General features: G+C 37.7%; 2 protein-coding genes across 6 annotated transcripts in view; one reads left to right on the top strand and one right to left on the bottom strand.

The window, feature by feature from the left end:
- LOC142353171 (protein unc-79 homolog) overlaps window positions 1-18,289 on the top strand; it is a 179,853-nt gene extending 161,564 nt beyond the window's left edge. For 4 of the 5 annotated variants that reach the window (XM_075405385.1, XM_075405384.1, XM_075405383.1 and 1 more), the window contains 3 exons: window positions 4,049-4,186; window positions 16,142-16,297; window positions 16,860-18,289. In XM_075405385.1, the coding sequence (XP_075261500.1) occupies window positions 4,049-4,186; window positions 16,142-16,297; window positions 16,860-17,165 (600 nt within the window). In that variant the 3' untranslated portion in view covers window positions 17,166-18,289. Of the gene's footprint in view, window positions 1-4,048; window positions 4,187-10,974; window positions 11,085-16,141; window positions 16,298-16,859 lie in introns of those variants that run through there. The other variant, XM_075405387.1, reaches the window with a different exon arrangement.
- LOC142353174 (microfibril-associated glycoprotein 4-like) lies at window positions 4,246-13,401 on the bottom strand. The gene is made up of 5 exons (XM_075405390.1): window positions 12,616-13,401; window positions 11,015-11,181; window positions 10,495-10,667; window positions 6,089-6,284; window positions 4,246-4,743 (listed from the first exon to the last, which is right to left on the bottom strand). The coding sequence occupies exons 1-5, from the start codon at window positions 12,846-12,848 to the stop codon at window positions 4,610-4,612; spliced, it is 903 nt and encodes a 300-aa protein (XP_075261505.1). The 5' UTR covers window positions 12,849-13,401; the 3' UTR covers window positions 4,246-4,609.
- Window positions 18,290-18,783: the final 494 nt, after the last annotated feature.

Raw genomic sequence — 18,783 nt, 5'->3', positions numbered from 1 at the left:
ATAATTTTTGATGGATGCATAGAAAATCTCGTAAGTTTTATGTCTCAAATATAGATTAGCTGTTTTCTTGGTAAGTACCATGGCAAGATCTTGGCGACATTTAATAAGAATTAGAATGTTTCTTAATCAAGATTCAGTTCACTGGGAGGTGTAATTTTAAGTTAAGAAACCGGTATTTGCTCAGACGTTTTGTGCAATTTTTCCTCTTATCGATCGAATTTGCGTCTAACCATTAGACTTTTATTCAAAAAGGCAATAAATCTTTGAAGCCCAAGGGCATTTTTACTAAACGTTTCATCAAAACTGTTGCGTTCCAGTCAACGAGTGATTATCTGCTGACTATTAACAAAGACAACCCGTGACCACTTGTTTGAGATCAGTTTACCTGTGTGTATCTCAACAAAATTTTTTGTTGCTTGAAGATGTTCTAAGGTCAGTGGGTTTTGGTTCAATTAAATATTTAGTGTTCTATACAGCGTTTGATGTGACATTATTGCAATTGCAATGCTTTAAATTTTGAAAACTTTTTTAATAGCCGCTCAGCGATAGCTGGAGCTATTATTGGCCTTCTCTTGGTTTTTTTTTATTTCGTCGCGTCGCGATTTTTGTTACGACCATATGACGTCACAATCACTTCAAATCTGCGTTTTATAGCTGTTAGCTGAGCGTAGCTATATTGCGGTGCTCTCGGTTTTTTTTTGTTTCGTCGTCTGACGCTCTATTTTCGTTTTACATTTGTTCACACAGCAAAGCTGAAGTCAAATTTTCTGAATGACTTCTTCCTCTCACTAACGGCATTTGCGCGTGTGACGTCATTTCTCACTCGCTTTAGCAAAAGTTTTTAGGTTATTTGCGTGATTAGATTTTGATCATACCTGACTTACCTCACTCAATAAAATGACTTTTGCACTTTAAAACTTAAGTTTAATTTGAATTTGTTTAAGGTCAAAGGAACTCCTATGTGCAGTAGAGGTCCCTAATAAGAGGTTTCTGTGGAAGGAATTTTAACAAGCTTTATTTATCGCTGAATGTTTTTAGCCTATTTTTTGAGCGGCGTCGAATTTTTTATCAATTTAGATCTATCTGTTTCTATCTGTATTATATGGCACGCAGGTCTATTCTTTCGCAGCTATTCCGGCGATCTGCCGGCTATGTTTGTTCATTCTTCGTTCATGCAATTTCAACTGAAGTGCGTATGTGACCTCATTCTTTGCTCTTAGTGGAGCGAGATTTTTGTTGATTCGCGTGATTAAATTTTTGGTCACACTTGACTTAGCTCACTCTCAAAAATGACTTCCTCACTTTGAAGTTGACTTTTATTTACTTTAATTCAAAGAGAAAAGGTCAAATGGGTGTGTGTCACTCTAAATGAAGGTTATTTGCGAGCAGCTAATAGAGGCAGCAAAAACTTATACAGGTTTTTAATAAACAAAATATAACATATCGGCCTTCAATGAAAAGACAAAATTTTTTGGACTGTCGTTTTTACTGTTTTTTTGAGACTGCAGATCTACAAAGCTATTGCGGCTGTTTTCTGGCAGCTTTGTTCATTAGAGTTTTGCAATAATTGAATTGTTATTAATTGCTCTCGAACGAAGTTTTTAGCAATTATATTAGTCCTGTCGATCTTTTTTATGCCATTTTTTGCTTGACCTATTTTTCGTCTGACGCTTTTGACTTTTCGTCCTCAAAAATGGGATAAACATGTATCACCTCCCTCCCCAATACCCCTCTCCCCCCTCCCCCGTGACACCAACCCCCTCCCCCCAGTGACTACTGACCAACAACCGATCTCTAAAAACACTCTATTTTATACTAATTTTCACAATTTTTTTTCAAGCTAGGTGTCCAGAAAACTCCTCTAGGGTTTTGTAATAGGTTACTGCATAGTTTTTTGTGCTGGTGGAATGGTTTCAACATTTTAACCTCACGAATTTTAGCATTTTTTTTACAACACGTGCAAAGTTTTTCAATTTTTTTGACATTTATTTTTCATTTTTCAGGTCTTTCCAGACCCAAGGACCAGAAAACATCTAAAGAGGTTTGATAATAAGTTACTGACAATTTTTCATTGGCCATGGTATAGTCTTTCATCTTTTTAATGTCACAAATTTTAGCAATTTTTTCATAAAATTTGAATTTTTTTCAAATTTTTAAAATTTTTGTCCGTTTTTAGGTTAATCTAGCCTCAAGAGCCAAGGAAACTCCTCTAGGGTTTAACACAATAGGTTACTTTATATTTTCTAAACGTAATGGAATGTTTTTCAAGATTTCAACACCACGAATTTTAGCATGTTTTTTTTACAAAACTTGCATTTTTTTCTATTTTTTTGACATTTATTATCATTTTTTTGGTTTTTCAGCCTAACAGGAAATCTCCGCTAGGGTCTGATAATTAGTTACTGGAAAATGTTTTTTGGCCATGGATTATTTTAAAATGGATTATTTTACTTTTATAATCACAAATTTTAGCAGTTTTTTATGCAACTTGCCTTTTCAAGTTTTTCGGAAATTTTTTGTCATTTTTTGATTTCTACAGCCTCAAGAGCCAGATAACCTCTTCTAGGGTTTGATTATAGGTTACTGGATTTTTTTTATAGATGTAATGGAATGTGTTTCAAGATTTTAATATCAGCAATTTTAAAAATATATTTGCAATTTTTTCAACTTTTTGAGTTTTATATCATTTTTTTCCGGCAAGATTATCAAAATTTTTGATTTTTTTTCCTTTCTGAGTTTAACGATCATTACTGGCCAACGAAGCTTTGCAAGTCCTGCAGATGGATTACTTTAAATAACTCCAGAGACAAAAAATAGTTTTGGAACATTTTCACTGAGAAATTTGGAAGCTTTTTTTTTTAATTTTTGCAATACTTCGCAAATTTTTAAATTATCAATTTTTTGTTTGATTTATTTACTAACAAGGCTAGAAAACTAAAAGTCGAATTAAGCTAAAGCCAGGCCAGCTTTGCTTAACTGTGGCTAGCTGCTGACGAAGCCAACCGCGTGTCGGTCGTTTGAGAGCTATTCGCCCGACGTCAGTCGGTTATGTTGATCTGTTTGGCTTTAAAACAAGGTCCATGCTTGCTACCTTACTGGTGTGTTGTAAGCTGAGTTGAGCTGTGCAGCGATACACTTCGAATTTTGGCCTGTTTTATTGGCTATCTGGCTTTTTAATATGAAATGGTGATTTTGACCACAAAGCAGGAAGCGGAATGAGAAGTGAGTCGTTTTGGGGCGTGATTTTTTTAACATTAAAGCGGCGAGAACGTCGTTTTGAATTAAAATTTGCACGGCAAAGATTTTTTGTAGACCATTTTTTAATGTAAATGGCGGTTAGTTTGAAGCTGAACTGTATGCTACTTTTTTAAATCTTAACGGACTTAACTCGCTCTCTAAATGACTTCGTTTGCTTAAAGTCACCTGAGATCACTCTAACGCCTCTAAAGTTCACTATAGGACTCCTTTATATTATCAATGTTAAGAATAAAGCATGGCAACCGAAATAAAATAAAGTAACAAATTTGAATTTTATAAAACGAACTTTTTAAATTTAATTAGTTTTTAAGAAGGTTGCGAACTGCATCGGTTCAATTCTGTATCTGTTGCCATCTATATTCTACATAACGTTAGTGTGTTTCGTGGCTATTTTGGCTGCAGGCTACGTTGTTTTCAGCCTCGCCAGACAATTTTTTCGTTTTACCTCTTTTTGACTTCTATTTTGACTTCTTTTGGCTAGTTTCGCTCTTCTCGAATTTGCTAAAATTGCTCTCTAACAGCAGTTACTCAGCAAAGAATACAAAAATAGAAACGGGATAAACCCGGTGAGCCCAGTCAAGTGCAATCGCTCAGTTTATTTTATGGTTTACAATCTCATTAATATTCTAAATCTCTGTCTCAATAATTTTCTCAATGCAACGGTTTTTTTTAATTGAGCTGCTTTTATGAACGAAAACAATGATCTTCGGGCAGTGAAATCAACGTTCAATTATGTAGCGTTAGAATATTTATGAGCATATATGTAAGTTGGATCATTGTGTTGTGATAGGCGCTGCCACCAGCCGAGTGCAACAACCACATTGCAGAGTACATTCTGGTACTGCTGACTGGATTCATGGAGCACAACAGTGCCAAATCCAGCATACTCACTATGTCAGCCCTCTTTCACGCATTCATATGCTGCCAGGTAAGCCCGTTGTCTGTCCAGCTTTATCAAAATAATTAAAGACTTCAACGTGCGGCGTATTGAGGTGTCTCATTCTAAATTCTATGATCAGATTTTGACCAAGCTTCTCACTATTAATTATTGCACTCAAACTTTGTTGAAAATATGATATGCACTCAAGAAAACTAAAAACCCCTCCCCATTGATCCACACATTTTGTTGTCATTACCATGTGTGATCAATCTAAAGCTTATTGATTTGGTTTGTATAGCCTAATAAGAGGTGTTAATTTTATTGATACCATTTTAGAGGCCATTATAAAGTTAAGGTTTGAAAATACCAGTTATGGAGGGTCATAAACTACGGGGGCCGGGGGAGGGAATGAGTTAGTTCTACAGTTCCGAAGTTTGATTCACTCCAAAGAATTATTCTCATTTGGGTGCATCATTGTGCCTCTATGATCAAGTAGTCAAGGAATGCAGTGTCCTCGTTGCTACATACGGAGAGACATCCTTTCATGCCAGCTACAGACGAAGAGTCACAACTCACTCCTGATCTCTCCCCAGTGTCCAATGCTCCTAGTTCAACAGACATCTATCTTTTCATTCAATTTTAGGATAGCTGTAACCTTGTTAATTTCGAGGACAAATATGATGAAGTGCTTTCATTCCAAGAGTTTTCCGCCCGGCCTTGAAGAAAAATTGAAATTGGTATAAACTAAGATCATGCAAATTAAATGTTCCAGAGAACGCTTAGAAGTGTTGGAAGATGACTACCATGTTGCGCATTTTTCTTTCGAAACAAAGCGTCTACGGAAGTCAAAACAATTAGGCTAAGTGTAAGCAGTTCTGTAACTTCATAAAGCTAGTTTTTTAATAGCTGCGAAGCTGTAAGCTGAGCGAAGCTATATTGCGGTGATCTTGGTTTTTTACAATTCAAAGAATTTGAATTGTATTGGGGCGCTGTCTTTTTTTTTTAAGATCTGTTCACACATTTTCATGATTTTTGAAGTCAAATTGGAGTAGTGATTTTGGTCACGCCGAAACAGGAAGTGGAGCGAAAAAGCGAGTGGTTTTGCGGCGTGAAATTTTTTCGCTCTAAATTTAAAGTAGAGTGAGAAAACGGTGTTTGAACAAAAATTCGCTTTCTCGCTAGTGGTTTTTTGTTCACATGCGGCAATTTCGCTTTGATTTTTTCTGTTTTTTCTATTTTTTTGACCGGATTTTTTTCTAAATGGTATTCCCAATCCATTCATAGTTCTTTCTAGGTCTATTTTTTTGTTTAGTCAATGAAAATTCTTTGAATTGTACGTCAGGACTTCTCCTGCTATGTTTTTTTGTTTCGTCGTCTGACGCTCTTTTTTCGTTTTACATTTGTTCACACAGCAAAGCTGAAGAAGTCAAATTTTCTGAATGACTTCTTCCTCTCACTAACGGCATTTGCGCGCGTGACGTCATTTCTCACTCGCTTTCGCAAAAGTTTTTGGGTTATTTGCGTGATTAGATTTTGATCATACGTGACTTACCTCACTCAATAAAATGACTTCTGCACTTTAAAACTTAAGTTTAATTTGAATTTGTTTTAGGTCAAAGGAACTCATATGTGCAGTAAAGGTCCCTAATAAGAGGCTTCTGCGGGATGAATTTTAGCAAGCTTTATTAATTTATCGCTGAATGTTTTTTACTTAGCTTTTGAGCGGCGTCGATTTTTTTTCAATTTAGATCTTTATCTGTTTCTATCCCTATTATATGGCACGCAGGTCTATTCTTTCGCAGCTATTCCGGCAATCTGCCGGCTATGTTTGTGTTTTGAGAAGCACTCGAGAACTTCGTTTATGCTCTCGCTCAATTGACCAAAACTATTGGCGTGTGCGCGTATGTGGCCATTTTTATTTATGAAATGACGTATGAAAAATGAGCATACCAAACCAGTTGAATTGGTTGCATTGTGGGTCATCATAGTTGTACCAGTTGGGCAAGTTGTCATTTGCAGAAATACACGCTGACGCTTCTGGGAGGAAGGGGTCATCTGCAGTTGTGAAATTATATCCAGATTGGAGAGCAAGGCAGTCAAAGTAGTCGCCACTTTTGACACCGAATGAGTATTGGTAGCCACCGCTCTATACAAATGAGATGATAGATTTTACTGATGACAGACTTAACCATCCTTTATTCTGGACGGCTATAGTTTTTTTTCATTCCTCAGATGATAGGGAGAAAGCTTTCCCTATTATGCGTTCACTAAGGCATTTTTAATTGCTCTCAAGCTAAGTCTGTATCGATTATGATAGTACTGCGTTCTTTTTAATTCTTTTTTACTTGATCGACTTTTCGTCTGATGCATTTTTAATTTTTGTTCTCAAAAACGGGATAAACAGGTAAAGTGCGGAGGGAATTGAGTCGCTGAGCAGTTTTTTAGAGCTTTCCTAGTCTAAGTGTATTATTCACGGATGCCGCTGAAAAGAGAAATTAATTCTGTGAAGGGCATTTTTCCCGGTCTAGCAAATCCCCCCCCCCCTCTATTCGCTCCATTCATTTACACATCCCGCCCGCGCTTAGCCTTCCTTACCAGCTACATTCCCCCTCAGCCAACACTCCTCGTTCCAACACCTCCACGTGCCCCTACCACAGACGTACGTTATGTATAGTTTACGACGTGACTCTGCTTGAAGTGACTGAGAGCTTCTGGCGTTTATCGAAAACCGCGTAGCGGTTCGAGATGTAAAGCCAGAATTTCAAAGTGGTTTCCGCAGAGTCACGCAACCTAGCTTAAAACAAGCAACTTAAACAAAATGCATTTTATAACGTGCACATGCGTGTTTTATTAGAACATATATAAGAACAAAATCTTAGTCGCCCGAGGGACTTAGTGCCCTGACACGAGGGTGCTTGCGCCCGAGTGCTGGGCATGAGGCCCGAGGGGGAACAAAATTTTGTTCTAACGTATTTAGAGAACCAAAGGGTACGAAAACGTTGAATTTCATTTGAAATTGAAGTTAAGAGTACAATTTTGCAGATTAGTCAAAGAAAAGTTCTCTTCTTAAAAATATACAGGAATTGAAATAAACCAAAAGTCTCCATCATTGATAGCGAAGCAGCTGATTATTTATAGCGGTTTGATCCAAGAAGTGAGAGTCTATTTTTTGTCCTAAACTAAGTGTCCCACACTTAGTTTAGGAACAAACATTTAGACTTTCACTTCTCTAAGTCTAACTTCAAATGGCGTGATAGCCGAGAGGTAAGGTGTGTGGTTCACACGCCAATGATTGAGAGTTCAATCCCCTGCTTCCGTGAAGCTGTCTGTGTAAGGATGAGCTCTTACTTAACCATAGCTGCAGGTTGAACATAGCCTGACCAATGTTGGCTGCAATGATGGTACCACGTGAAAGTTTCAGACGCAAAACAAAGTTGCAATAATCACCAAAAAAGAGCAATGCTGCTCATGAAAAGATCAGTCTGAAATGTGGGGAATAATAAGAAAAAGGGCAGCTGAAAACAGGCTACTGTAGGCCTAATGCTGTTCCGCTGCGATTACGCAGAAACCACAATTATTATTAATAGCCGCCCTCATCTTCTCAGCCGGCTATTATAGCGCTCCTATTTTTTTTTTACTTCGTCGAATATCGAAAAAATGTTTCGCTTTACCTCATTTTGCCGCTTTTTCAACATTTTGCGTGATATCTTTTTGACTTCTCTAGGCTAGTTTCTCTCTTCTCTCATTCTGCTAAAAGTGATTTTGAACATCAGTTGATCAGCAAAGCAATTCAAAATGAACAGAGTCAGTATAAAAAATGAAGTCAGAAGTAGAAACGGGATAAACCCATAAAGCCCAATTTTTGATGCCCGCTATTTGAACGTCGTTCCTATAAGTCTTAGTTACCATCTCTAATGCTTATTGGTATTGATAGTAGCCCCTGTAGCCTCTCTAAGAAACAGAAGTACGTTATGTTCAACTACGAAATGCCATCAAAATAAATCGGACTTAAAAAATGTTTTTGTACAAAAATCTTTTTTTTTCAATATCTTCTTTTCTTTCAATCCCAATCATGCTTTTTGGAATCAACGGCGGCTATTTTCCGGCAATCTGCCGGGTATGTTTATTAATAGCCGCCCTCATCTTATCAGCCGGCTTTTATAGCGCTCCTAACTTTTTTTACTTCGTCGAACTTTTTTTGCTTTACCATTTTGCCGCTTTTTCGACATTTTGCGCGAAATCTTTTTGACTTCTCTAGGCTAGTTTTTCTCTTCTCTCATTCTGCTAAAAGTGATTTTGAACATCAGTTGATCAGCAAAGCAATTCAAAATGAACAGAGTCAGTATAAAAAAAATGAAGTCAGAAGTAGATACGGGATAAACCCATAAAGCCCAATTTTTGATGCCCGCTATTTGAACGTCGTTCCTATAAGTCTTAGTTACCATCTCTAATGCTTATTGGTATTGATAGTAGCCCCTGTAGCCTCTCTAAGGAACAGAAGTACGTTATGTTCAACTACGAAATGCCATCAAAATAAATCGGACTTAAAAAATGTTTTTGTACAAAAATCTTTTTTTTCAATATCTTCTTTTCTTTCAATCCCAATCATGCTTATTGGAATCAACGGCGGCTATTTTCCGGCAATCTGCCGGGTATGTTTATTAATAGCCGCCCTCATCTTATCAGCCGGCTTTTATAGTGCTCCTAATTTTTTTTACTTCGTCGAACTTTTTTTGCTTTACCATTTTGCCGCTTTTTCGACATTTTGCGCGAAATCTTTTTGACTTCTCTAGGCTAGTTTTTCTCTTCTCTCATTCTGCTAGAAGTGAATTTGAACATCAGTTGATCAGCAAAGCAATTCAAAGTGAACCCAGTCAGTATAAAAAATTGAAGTCAGAAATAGAAACGGGATAAACCCATAAAGCCCAATTTTTGATGCCCGCTATTTGAACGTCGTTCCTATAAGTCTTAGTTACCATCTCTAATGCTTATTGTTATTGATAGGAGCCCCTGTAGCCTCTCTCTGAGAAACAGAAGTATGTTCAACTACGAAATGCCATCAAAATACATCGGACTTAAAAAAATGTTTTTGTACAAAAATCTTTTTTTTTCAATATCTTCTATTCTTTCAATCCCAATCATGCTTGTTGGAATCAACGGCGGCTATTTTCCGGAAATCTGCCGGGTATGTTTAAACTTTCAAACTAAGCTCTCTGCCTCGAAGTTTTAGTGACCGGTGAAATTGTACCCTGGGTTCTCTAAGGAATACTTACGGTTATGTGGGATGCGTTATGTGACTTGTAAGTTGGGTGTGGGGTTGATTTGTTATTATTACAAAGCGCCAGCATCTGCGGCCAGTCCTGCTATGGCCTCCAGATGCAAATGTGGCTCGTAGGTTGTCATCATAAAAAGTTATATGCCAACAAGGGTGTGGCTCATTAAAGCCCCCTCCCCCGATAACAGGAGGGTAAGCGTTCTATGACCACTGAGCTTGGGGGATTAAGTTAACACCGATACGGTTTGTAAGATTCATGACTGATGACGGCACAGAATATCTGGCATTAATCAGGAACTGCGCTGTGTTTCGAGCTGCAAGCAAGAATTATGATGTGATTTTAGCAGGAGTCTTGTAACTTTACTTGAAACAAACTTGAAATCGGGCACTGTGTATAGGAGAATCTGGCATTGAATGGGATCTAGAATTTTAAAACTGGCTTGAGCAGGTTTCAAGCACTCCCGACTTGTCCACCCCACCTCGTTCCTCCCTGTACCCCCCCCCCCCCCCCCCGCTGTACCTCAATTAAGCGGCCCACCCCAATTCCCTTTTTCTACTCGTCTTACCGTCTCTCAGGTCAGGCAAGCTGGCCTCCCTAAGCCCCAGCTAGCTACTGACGAAGCCAACCACTCGCCAGACGTTTGAAAGCAATTCCCCTGAGGTATATTGAATTGCTCTCGAACGAAATTCGAAGCAATTATTGTAAACATGTATCTTTTTTATGCAATTTGTTTGCGTGACTATTTTTGAGCTTTTGTTCTGGAACATTGTTTGACTTCTCAAGTCACCTTGTCTCGCTTTTCTTCTTCATTTTTGGGTGATCTCAATTGCTCTAACTCCGAATTAAAATTTGTTGCCAAAATAAAAGTGATTGTAAAATAGAAACGCACAAGGGACGAGTGGTAAATACTGCATGAATCATTTGAAGACACTTAGGTAATGCCCCCTCACTCAAACAGATTTTAATTTGTTCCCCACACAGTGGTTGTTTCAGAGCAATTCTTTTCGTCGGTTATGTTTCAACTATTTAGAATTGCTTTGTCTCCTGCCAGAAATGACATGACCAAATTTGGGTACCTACCTCATCGGCGAGGAGGAAATTTTGGTAGATGACCTCCTTTTTGACATTCTCTTTGCTGAACTTGACTCGTAGGGTGTCCTTTCCGTTGAAGGTCAGTACATATAGTGCCTGCAGTCCCGCCCAGTAGTCGTTCTTGCCCGAAATTCCGTCTCTCATCTGGGACCACGTAGCACCTGGATACATTAATGTACATGGTACTTGTATAAACATACTTGTCAACTCTGAACTTATAAGGAACGAAGAGCCTTTTTGAATCAACGCTTACTTCACTTTGGCCAGCAAAAGTCACTGAGCGTAACTGTACATGAAGGCTCATGAGTTTTATGACTCTGTTATGCCTCACATCTTATCACTGCACTTAAGTTCCCGTTTTTGACATTTTCTCCATGGTAATGTGAGGTAAATAGAATCTATCAATCTCGAGTAATCCTCAAGAGTTGAGACTGTTCTAGATGTAACATTAATACCAAGTTTTGATAGGCCGAGAAAACCTAGCGATTGGTAGAAGTGAAGTTGTAACCGGAGAAGTTGATGTCTCCGAAGACCCTTTTGAGCACCAGCACCCACCCGGAGTCCTCAGTTGCATACTGGAATATCCACTTGGAGCTGGTTGGAACTCTGACGGAAGTGGAATCCTTCAGCCGCATTATCTTGTTGTGGTATCCACTCAGCTCATACAGACCACATCTACACAACATTTTTTCCGTTTCATCTTTCGACGCTTTTATCAACTGGTCTGGAAAATGATCCCTCACGGAAAACAACTCACAGTCTGACTAATAGGAAATAATCCAATCACAAAAATAAACCCCCATATTAATATTAAACTTCTGTAGTGATAATTTGTGAGGCTGTGATGACTTCATATCAATTTCCACATTCCGATAAGACATAGAAACGATCATTTCACTTCACTTGAAATGGAAACCTATTTCGTATATTTACTAAAATTAAATATTTCAATATTTTCTGCATTTTTCAATTCCCGCTGGCAATAATCCAGTTTGTGGGCAATGATGTAAACTTTTCATGCGCCATCTACAGCTGTTATTAATTGCTCCTGAATGAGAAGCAATGATTGTAAACGTGTGTCTTTTATTAATAGCCGCCCTCATCTTCTCAGCCGGCTATTATAGCGCTCCTATTTTTTTTTACTTCGTCGAATAAAAAAATGTTTCGCTTTACCTCATTTTGCCGCCTTTTCAACATTTTGCGTGAAATCTTTTTGACTTCTCTAGGCTAGTTTCTCTCTTCTCTCATTCTGCTAAAAGTGATTTTGAACATCAGTTGCTCAGCAAAGCAATTCAAAATGAACAGAGTCAGTATAAAAAATTGAAGTCAGAAATAGAAACGGGATAAACCTATAAAGCCCAATTTTAGATGCCCGCTATTTGAATGTCGGTCCTATAAGTATTAGTAACCTCTCTCTAATGCTTATTGTTATTGATAGTAGCCCCTGTAGCCTCTCTCTAAGAAACAGAAGTATGTTCAACTACGAAATGCCATCAAAATAAATCGGACTTAAAAAAATGTTTTTGTACAAAAATTTTTTTTTTTCAATATCTTCTGTTATTTCAATCCCAATCATGCTTATTGGAATCAACGGCGGCTATTTTCCGGCAATCTGCCGGGTATGTTTGTAACATGAGAAGCAATTAATGTAAACATGGGTTTGGGGCTCGAACCCTACCTTTGACTGTTGTTTTTGCACCCATAAAGAAAATTTTTTCTAAGATACAGCCCCTGATTTAAATTTCGCCGCCTGTCATTCGTGAGCAATTTTTCTGACGTTAGTTGGTTTACGTTTCAGCACGCTTTGAATTTTCTCACAAACTTTGTAGCAGTGTTATTAATAGCCGCCCTCATTTCATTTTCTCAGTTGACTATTACAGGGGTCCTATTTTTTACGACATGAGTAGTGGTGGACCCAGTAACTGAGTGTGTATAGCGTGCGGGTGTGGGGGGACTAACCGAAAAGATCTAGTAAGCTTAATGCCCCGATGATACCCCCCCCCCCCCCACTCCTACGACACTAAGTTATTATAGAATCGAAATCAAACGCGCATCATTTCGAGAGCAATTCGTCTGAAATTGGTCGGTTTTGTTTTGTTTTTTTTTTACCTTCCCGTGTCCTCTTCAAAATATGCAGCATTGCAATCAGTGTCACTTCTCTCATAACACGTGAGACGACACTGGGAGTCCAGAGCATGCCAGTTGACCCCAACTGGGTCTTCTTCCTTTGTGTTCAGATCCACATCTGTCATATAATAATACTCGTAGCCAGAACACACAGATAAAAACATCAAGTAAGCAGAAAATGCCACAAGCTTGAAAATGTCAAACGACATGGACATATTTGTTCTGTATCAGTCGTTTGTCGATAAGGCCTCAGATGATGATCAAAAAGTGTGTGAATTATTTACGTTATGAAGTAGTGGTACGATGTGGAATTAAACGTGGAAAAGCAAACTGTTCGTGTTGATGTATCCGTGGTTGCGTGTGCCAGGTTCTATACACCTGCGCGCTTGTGCTCATTTGATTGCGTACACCTGCTAAGGGTCCTTTGTTAAGAGACGACGCTGTGATAATTTTTTTGCGATACACGTAAATGTGATACTGTGGATATAGTGACAGTTGTTTATGGGGGAAAAGTGATTACATGAAATGGCGTGAACTATTCACTGAAATAGCTTGAAAAGTGTGTACTAGCTCTTTGGTTTCGTTTTATTTTTCTGTTAACAGATTGGCCAAAAATCAATTTTATTACGCTTTGGATTCATGAATAGGTGCAAGATTAATTGTTGCTTAGCAAATGAACGTTGTAAATAATCGTTTATGAATAGTGTAAGTTAACCGGCAATGCTAATCTGGAGGAGCGAGATCAGCTCGAAGATTCACGGCTTGGTTTTACTAGCTTTTCTTAATAGCTTTATAGTTTCTTAATAGCTTTTCTTAATAGTTTTAATAGCTTTTCTTAATTCGCTGAAGCTGAAAAATGTATATCTTCGGAAAGTTTATGCTCAGTTAAGTTTCATTTGCTCTTGAAACGAATTTTGTAGCAGCTATATTAGTTTTTAGCAGCCCACTTTTTGACTCATTTCGAATATATATGTATAATAGATTCGGAGCTCAAAAGACAAATTTTCAAAATGAGTCAAGTGAGCGACAGACCCCCCATTTCTTACTACTGAGCGCATATCCAGTTTGCGCGTTTCTTGCTTTTGTTTAGGTACATAGGAGTATTTGCACTTTTTTCCAGTGTAATTAATTCACAAACAAATTCACTTCTTACAGATTCTACCAATTATACGATTTTAATCTTCGGAATAAAATAAGAAATTGTAAGGAACGTGTTCTGTAGAATGAATAAACAAATAAATTGGAAGTTACGATCCCAGATTTATCTTGTGAAATATATATTACTTAGTTTATTGCTGACATGGTTCTAATTTGAATTAACAGTCTGCTAATTGAGTTTACCATCCCCCTCCTGTTCTTCAATTTCATCAATTGCTTTCTTTTTAATAGCCGCCCTCATCTTCTCAGCCGGTTATTATAGCGCTCCTGTTTTTACAATTCAAAGAATTTGAATTGTATTGGGGCGCTGTCTTTTTTTTTAAGATCTGTTCACACATTTTCATGATTTTTGAAGTCAAATTGGAGTAGTGATTTTGGTCACGCCGAAACAGGAAGTGGAGCGAAAAAGCGAGCGGTTTTGCGGCGTGAATTTTTTTCGCTCCAAATTTAAAGTAGAGTGAGAAAACGGTGTTTGAACAAAAATTCATTTTCTCGCTAGTGATTTTTTGTTCACATGCGGCAATTTCACTTTGATTTTTACTGTTTTTTCGATTTTTTGGATCGGTTTTTTTTCTAAATGGTTTTCCCAATCCATTCATAGTCCGTTCTAGGTCTAGTCTTCTGTTTAGTCAATGAAAATTCTTTGAATTGTACGTCAGGACTTGTCCCGCTATGTTTTTTTACTTCGTCGAACAAAAAAAGGCTTCGCTTTACCTCATTTTGCCGCTTTTTCAACATTTTGCGTGAAATCTTTTTGACTTCTCTAGGCTAGTTTCTCTCTTCTCGCTTTCTGCTTAAAGTGATTTTGAACATCAGTTGCTCAGCAACGCAATTCAAAATGAACAGAGTCAGTATAAAAAATTGAAGTCAGAAATAGAAACGGGATAAAGCCCAATTTTAGATGCCCGCTATTTGAACGTCGTTCCTATAAGTCTTAGTTGCCATCTCTAATGCTTATTGGTATTGATATTAGCCCCTGTAGCCTCTTTCTAAGAAACAGAAGTATTTTCAACTACGAAATGCCATCAAAATAAATCGGACTTAAAAAACGTTTTTTTTCAATATCTTCTATTTTTTCAATCGCAATCATGCTTATTGGAATCAACGGCGGCTATTTTCCGTTAGTCTGCCGGGTATGTTTTCGTTTACTCGGGCAATTTGTTCAACTTCCCTCTCATTGGGTGAGTTGAGAAGAATCAATTAATATATAAAGTCCCCTCCCATTGGGTGGCAATAATAGTTCAGCTTCAAAATTGAAGCAATCATTCTGCGATTTTATCACTCGGTTTATTCGGCTTCTTTATATCTCTCCACTTTTTGGGAGGGATATTATTAATGTTAGGCGCTATCCCCCTCTCATTGGGTCGTAAAAGATCAAGGAAGTTTCTGGTGAAATTAGTAGTCATTTTTCATGAATGGTCCATCTTCGAGCTGGAATGATTGCCTTTTTGGCATCTCGTACCTCTTATAAAAAGATTTGATGCTCTCAGGATGACAAGACAAATACCTGTTTTAACCCAGCTCATAATTGTGGCATAAGTTTTTTCACATTTTGACGACAATCTATCTGCTAGTCTTTTCAAGAAGATTGTGCTTTCTCGGCCATTATGCTGTCAACACTGAACACACGTGTAGTAAACGAGATATGCTTCTCCTGACATGCATCAAAACATTTCGTTCGTTTTTCATCACAGCAGCTTTCTAATATGTCTAGCTGGTTTCTGTTGCTGTAAGATTTTGCCGCAGTGTCAGTGACATGGATGTCAAACGAGGCAGTTTCTTGAGGATTCCATACTCCCCAGACCAATAGATCGGCTCTTGGAGCTGGCTTATTCTCTGAGTGCTCCGATGACTGGTTCTTTTTGCATGTAGGGCCACTCCATGCCAGCCAATTCCCCTAATACAGCTCTTATTTCAGTATGCCTTTGCCAATGCAGTATACCAAATGCCATAATACCCTATAAACTTCGATATTTTTGCTCAATAATCCGAATACAAATTAGCTGTCGATATTACACGTATGTTTTAACATACTCAAGCGGATAGTTTAATCCCATGTTTGTTTGTGATAGTTTCTTATCAAGTCCCGCGGGCCGTTGAGGCCTGGCCATGGCCATTAAGTACATTAATACATGTACATTATACACCGATTTCATGTATATTGAAATGAGTTAACTAAAATGGTCTCATCAATGCCAAGACCTAATTTGAAAGGGAACATGATTTTAAGTGACTGTTCTCTTAAAATAAGAGGGAACTTATTTTGACCAATGCTAATGTTATGATAATTGAATTAGAGGTTAAGAAATGTCTGGTTGAGCATGTGTTAGGGTTTTGGTGTTTGTTTCAGTTGTGGACAGTGTATTTGGAGCAGCTGGGCGGAGGAGGCACAGGGAGTGGGGCGGGTGCAGCTGATGGGTCTGTTTCCTCTGGAGAGACTATAGTGTTGGAGTTCTGGGGCAAGGTCACACCGGGTATTCTGCAACTGCTGTCGCTTTCCAAATCGGTCAGTTCCCTTATTTAGTTATAAACTCTATTTAGTTAAAAACATTTTGTAGCTGTAAACTGATCGTAGCTATATTGAGGTCTTTCTTATTGAAATCTTTTCTCAGGACTCTACTTGTTCGGGAAAACAAGCCAAAAATTGTTTCGTCGTAATGGGCTGTCGTAATTAATTGGTCTCAAACGATGTTCTTAGCAATTATATTAAACTTGACGTTCTTTTCATACTACTGACTTTTCGTCTGATCGTTTCTATCGTCTGACCAACTCTCCCACTAATTTGATTTTTCTACTTCCTCGCATTACAACTAGAAGTAACTGATAATAAAAACGGCTATAAAAACACTGAGACTAACTAACTATGCAAAACATAGATCCCAATATTTTTCGTCAAATGAGTCGATTTAGGCGATTAACACCTGGAAGAAAGTCAAAATATGCAGAAAATTGTCAAAAATGTCAAATTTTATTAAATAAACAAGACAGTGTAATTTCATTGTATTAGTGACACTATCTAGAAGTATTTCATACTCTTATGCGAAAGATGTTCTCTCTGAATGTTGCAGTACTCTGAGACTGTGGTGCTTCACTTCCTGTCTCTGTTGGAAGCCCTGCAAGAGTGCAACTCAACAGTCCTGGCCAAACTGCTTCCCATGTGGAAAACACTCTTCATGTATTCCAACGAGAAAATGTCCAGTACCACTCAATTGAGACTGCAGAATTGTGAAAACGCAGCGCCTCCCAGTGTGAAGAAGGAAGACACGAAACAGAACAACAACGTCATCGCCAGATGGCTCAATAGGTTACAGTTTAAGATCAGTCAAGTGGAGCTGCAAACGTCCAATGTGTCCACGACATTCTTGACTATTTAGTCAACTTAAAGGGACTGTATAGAAACCCATAACACATTATATAGTACCTATTTCAAGCTCAAACACTAAAAATTCAAATTACTGTTTAGACGACCAATTGTACACCTGCACGCGAACTTCACGTATTAAATTCGGTTTTCTTGTTCGTTGCGTTATATTTTGTTAACTTATTACTAATGATAAATGTGAAAACGATGCTTGCTTGCAGATTAAGCAATTTTCATTGCTAGTAGCTACCAAACTGAGTAACTGCTTTATTGATTAACTAAAAAACTCTCGAATATTAATAAATAAATGGGGAAAATATAGGTCACTATATAGCCTTAGCCGCATAGAATGAATTTATAATAGTTAATGTGGATATTGGTAAGATTGTCCGATTACTCAAATAACGATTTCATTTCATAGTCTGTGCAGTAGATTTTTTTGAAGCTGTAAAGTTGCATTATTCGCAATGTGCAATAGGTAGTGACTAAATAGTGTACAGTAGCTATAGTTCTTTCCATGTGCAATAGAATTTTAAATAGGTGTAATCACTCAATGCTAAATTTTTCAGCACTATTCGATCATGTATGTTCTCAGTGAAATAATCTGAGTTGTTGCCCAGGTTGTTTAATAACAAATGAAAATCAGGGTATCTCCACTGTGTTACGAATTTGGTTCAACTCCTTGCTAATACTTGGCACACCAATCAAGCCACTGTCAATCCACTTACAGTCGATTAGTGCTGGTACACTTGTGTAGCCATGTCTTCATGGTTAATTACTACGAGTTGAGTTTTGGACGATAGCTGATCAAAAAAGACATCCTGTTTAAGTCTTAATAATTTTGCAATATAGCATCTAATGCAGTTTATTACAATTGATTTGCGATGCTGCTAAGTGTACTAACTTGCTTCATTTATCAAAATTTATTTGTCATCTGGGAGTTCATTTTATTGAAATTCTATCTTTTAAACATTTAAATTTGTAACACCAGTTTCCTGGCTTGAGTTACAGGCAAAAACTTTATTGTGTTATTCTTTACCAAAATGCCATCTAATAAATAAATTTATGAAATTCGCATTAATCACCATTGAAATTATCACGAAATTGAAATTAGCATGAATTAAAATATGTACTAAATTCCTTTTCACTTTGAGTTTGTTCTTACCCCTGGGATAAAGTTAAGCCGTTTTCTGATCTTTTTTTCGAAGGCAGAGGCCATTACACATCCTAATCACGATGGCGCATAAAAAAATTTCCCGGAACTCTTGCCTCGGAACAATGTGGGTCCGTGTTGCCTCACGCGGCGCAAAATATTTTTCATTGGAAGGAAAGTTTACGATTAAATCTTTGCACCAACGCTGGTAGTTTTCTGCATCAGTATTCGAGAAAACGATGCTCCGAAACAGTTACACAATCCCACCGAAGAGTGACTTAGATATTAACAACTTACAGTCGATTAGTGCTGGTCGACTTAGATATTAGCAACTTACAGTCGATTCGACAGAGTTTCATAAGTAAAATTTTCTTGAGCGAGGAAATGCACTGAACATAGTAACACGTTTCGTGTTCTTTGAACACTTATCGGACAACTACTAAAGCATTAGTGTCAGTATAGCTCTATTGTGTTCTAC

This window comes from Convolutriloba macropyga, chromosome 14 (genome assembly GCF_964194025.1).
Source record: "Convolutriloba macropyga chromosome 14, txConMacr16.3, whole genome shotgun sequence".
NCBI classification, from domain to species: domain Eukaryota; kingdom Metazoa; phylum Xenacoelomorpha; order Acoela; family Convolutidae; genus Convolutriloba; species Convolutriloba macropyga.
This window is presented reverse-complemented; position numbering and strand designations above follow the sequence as displayed.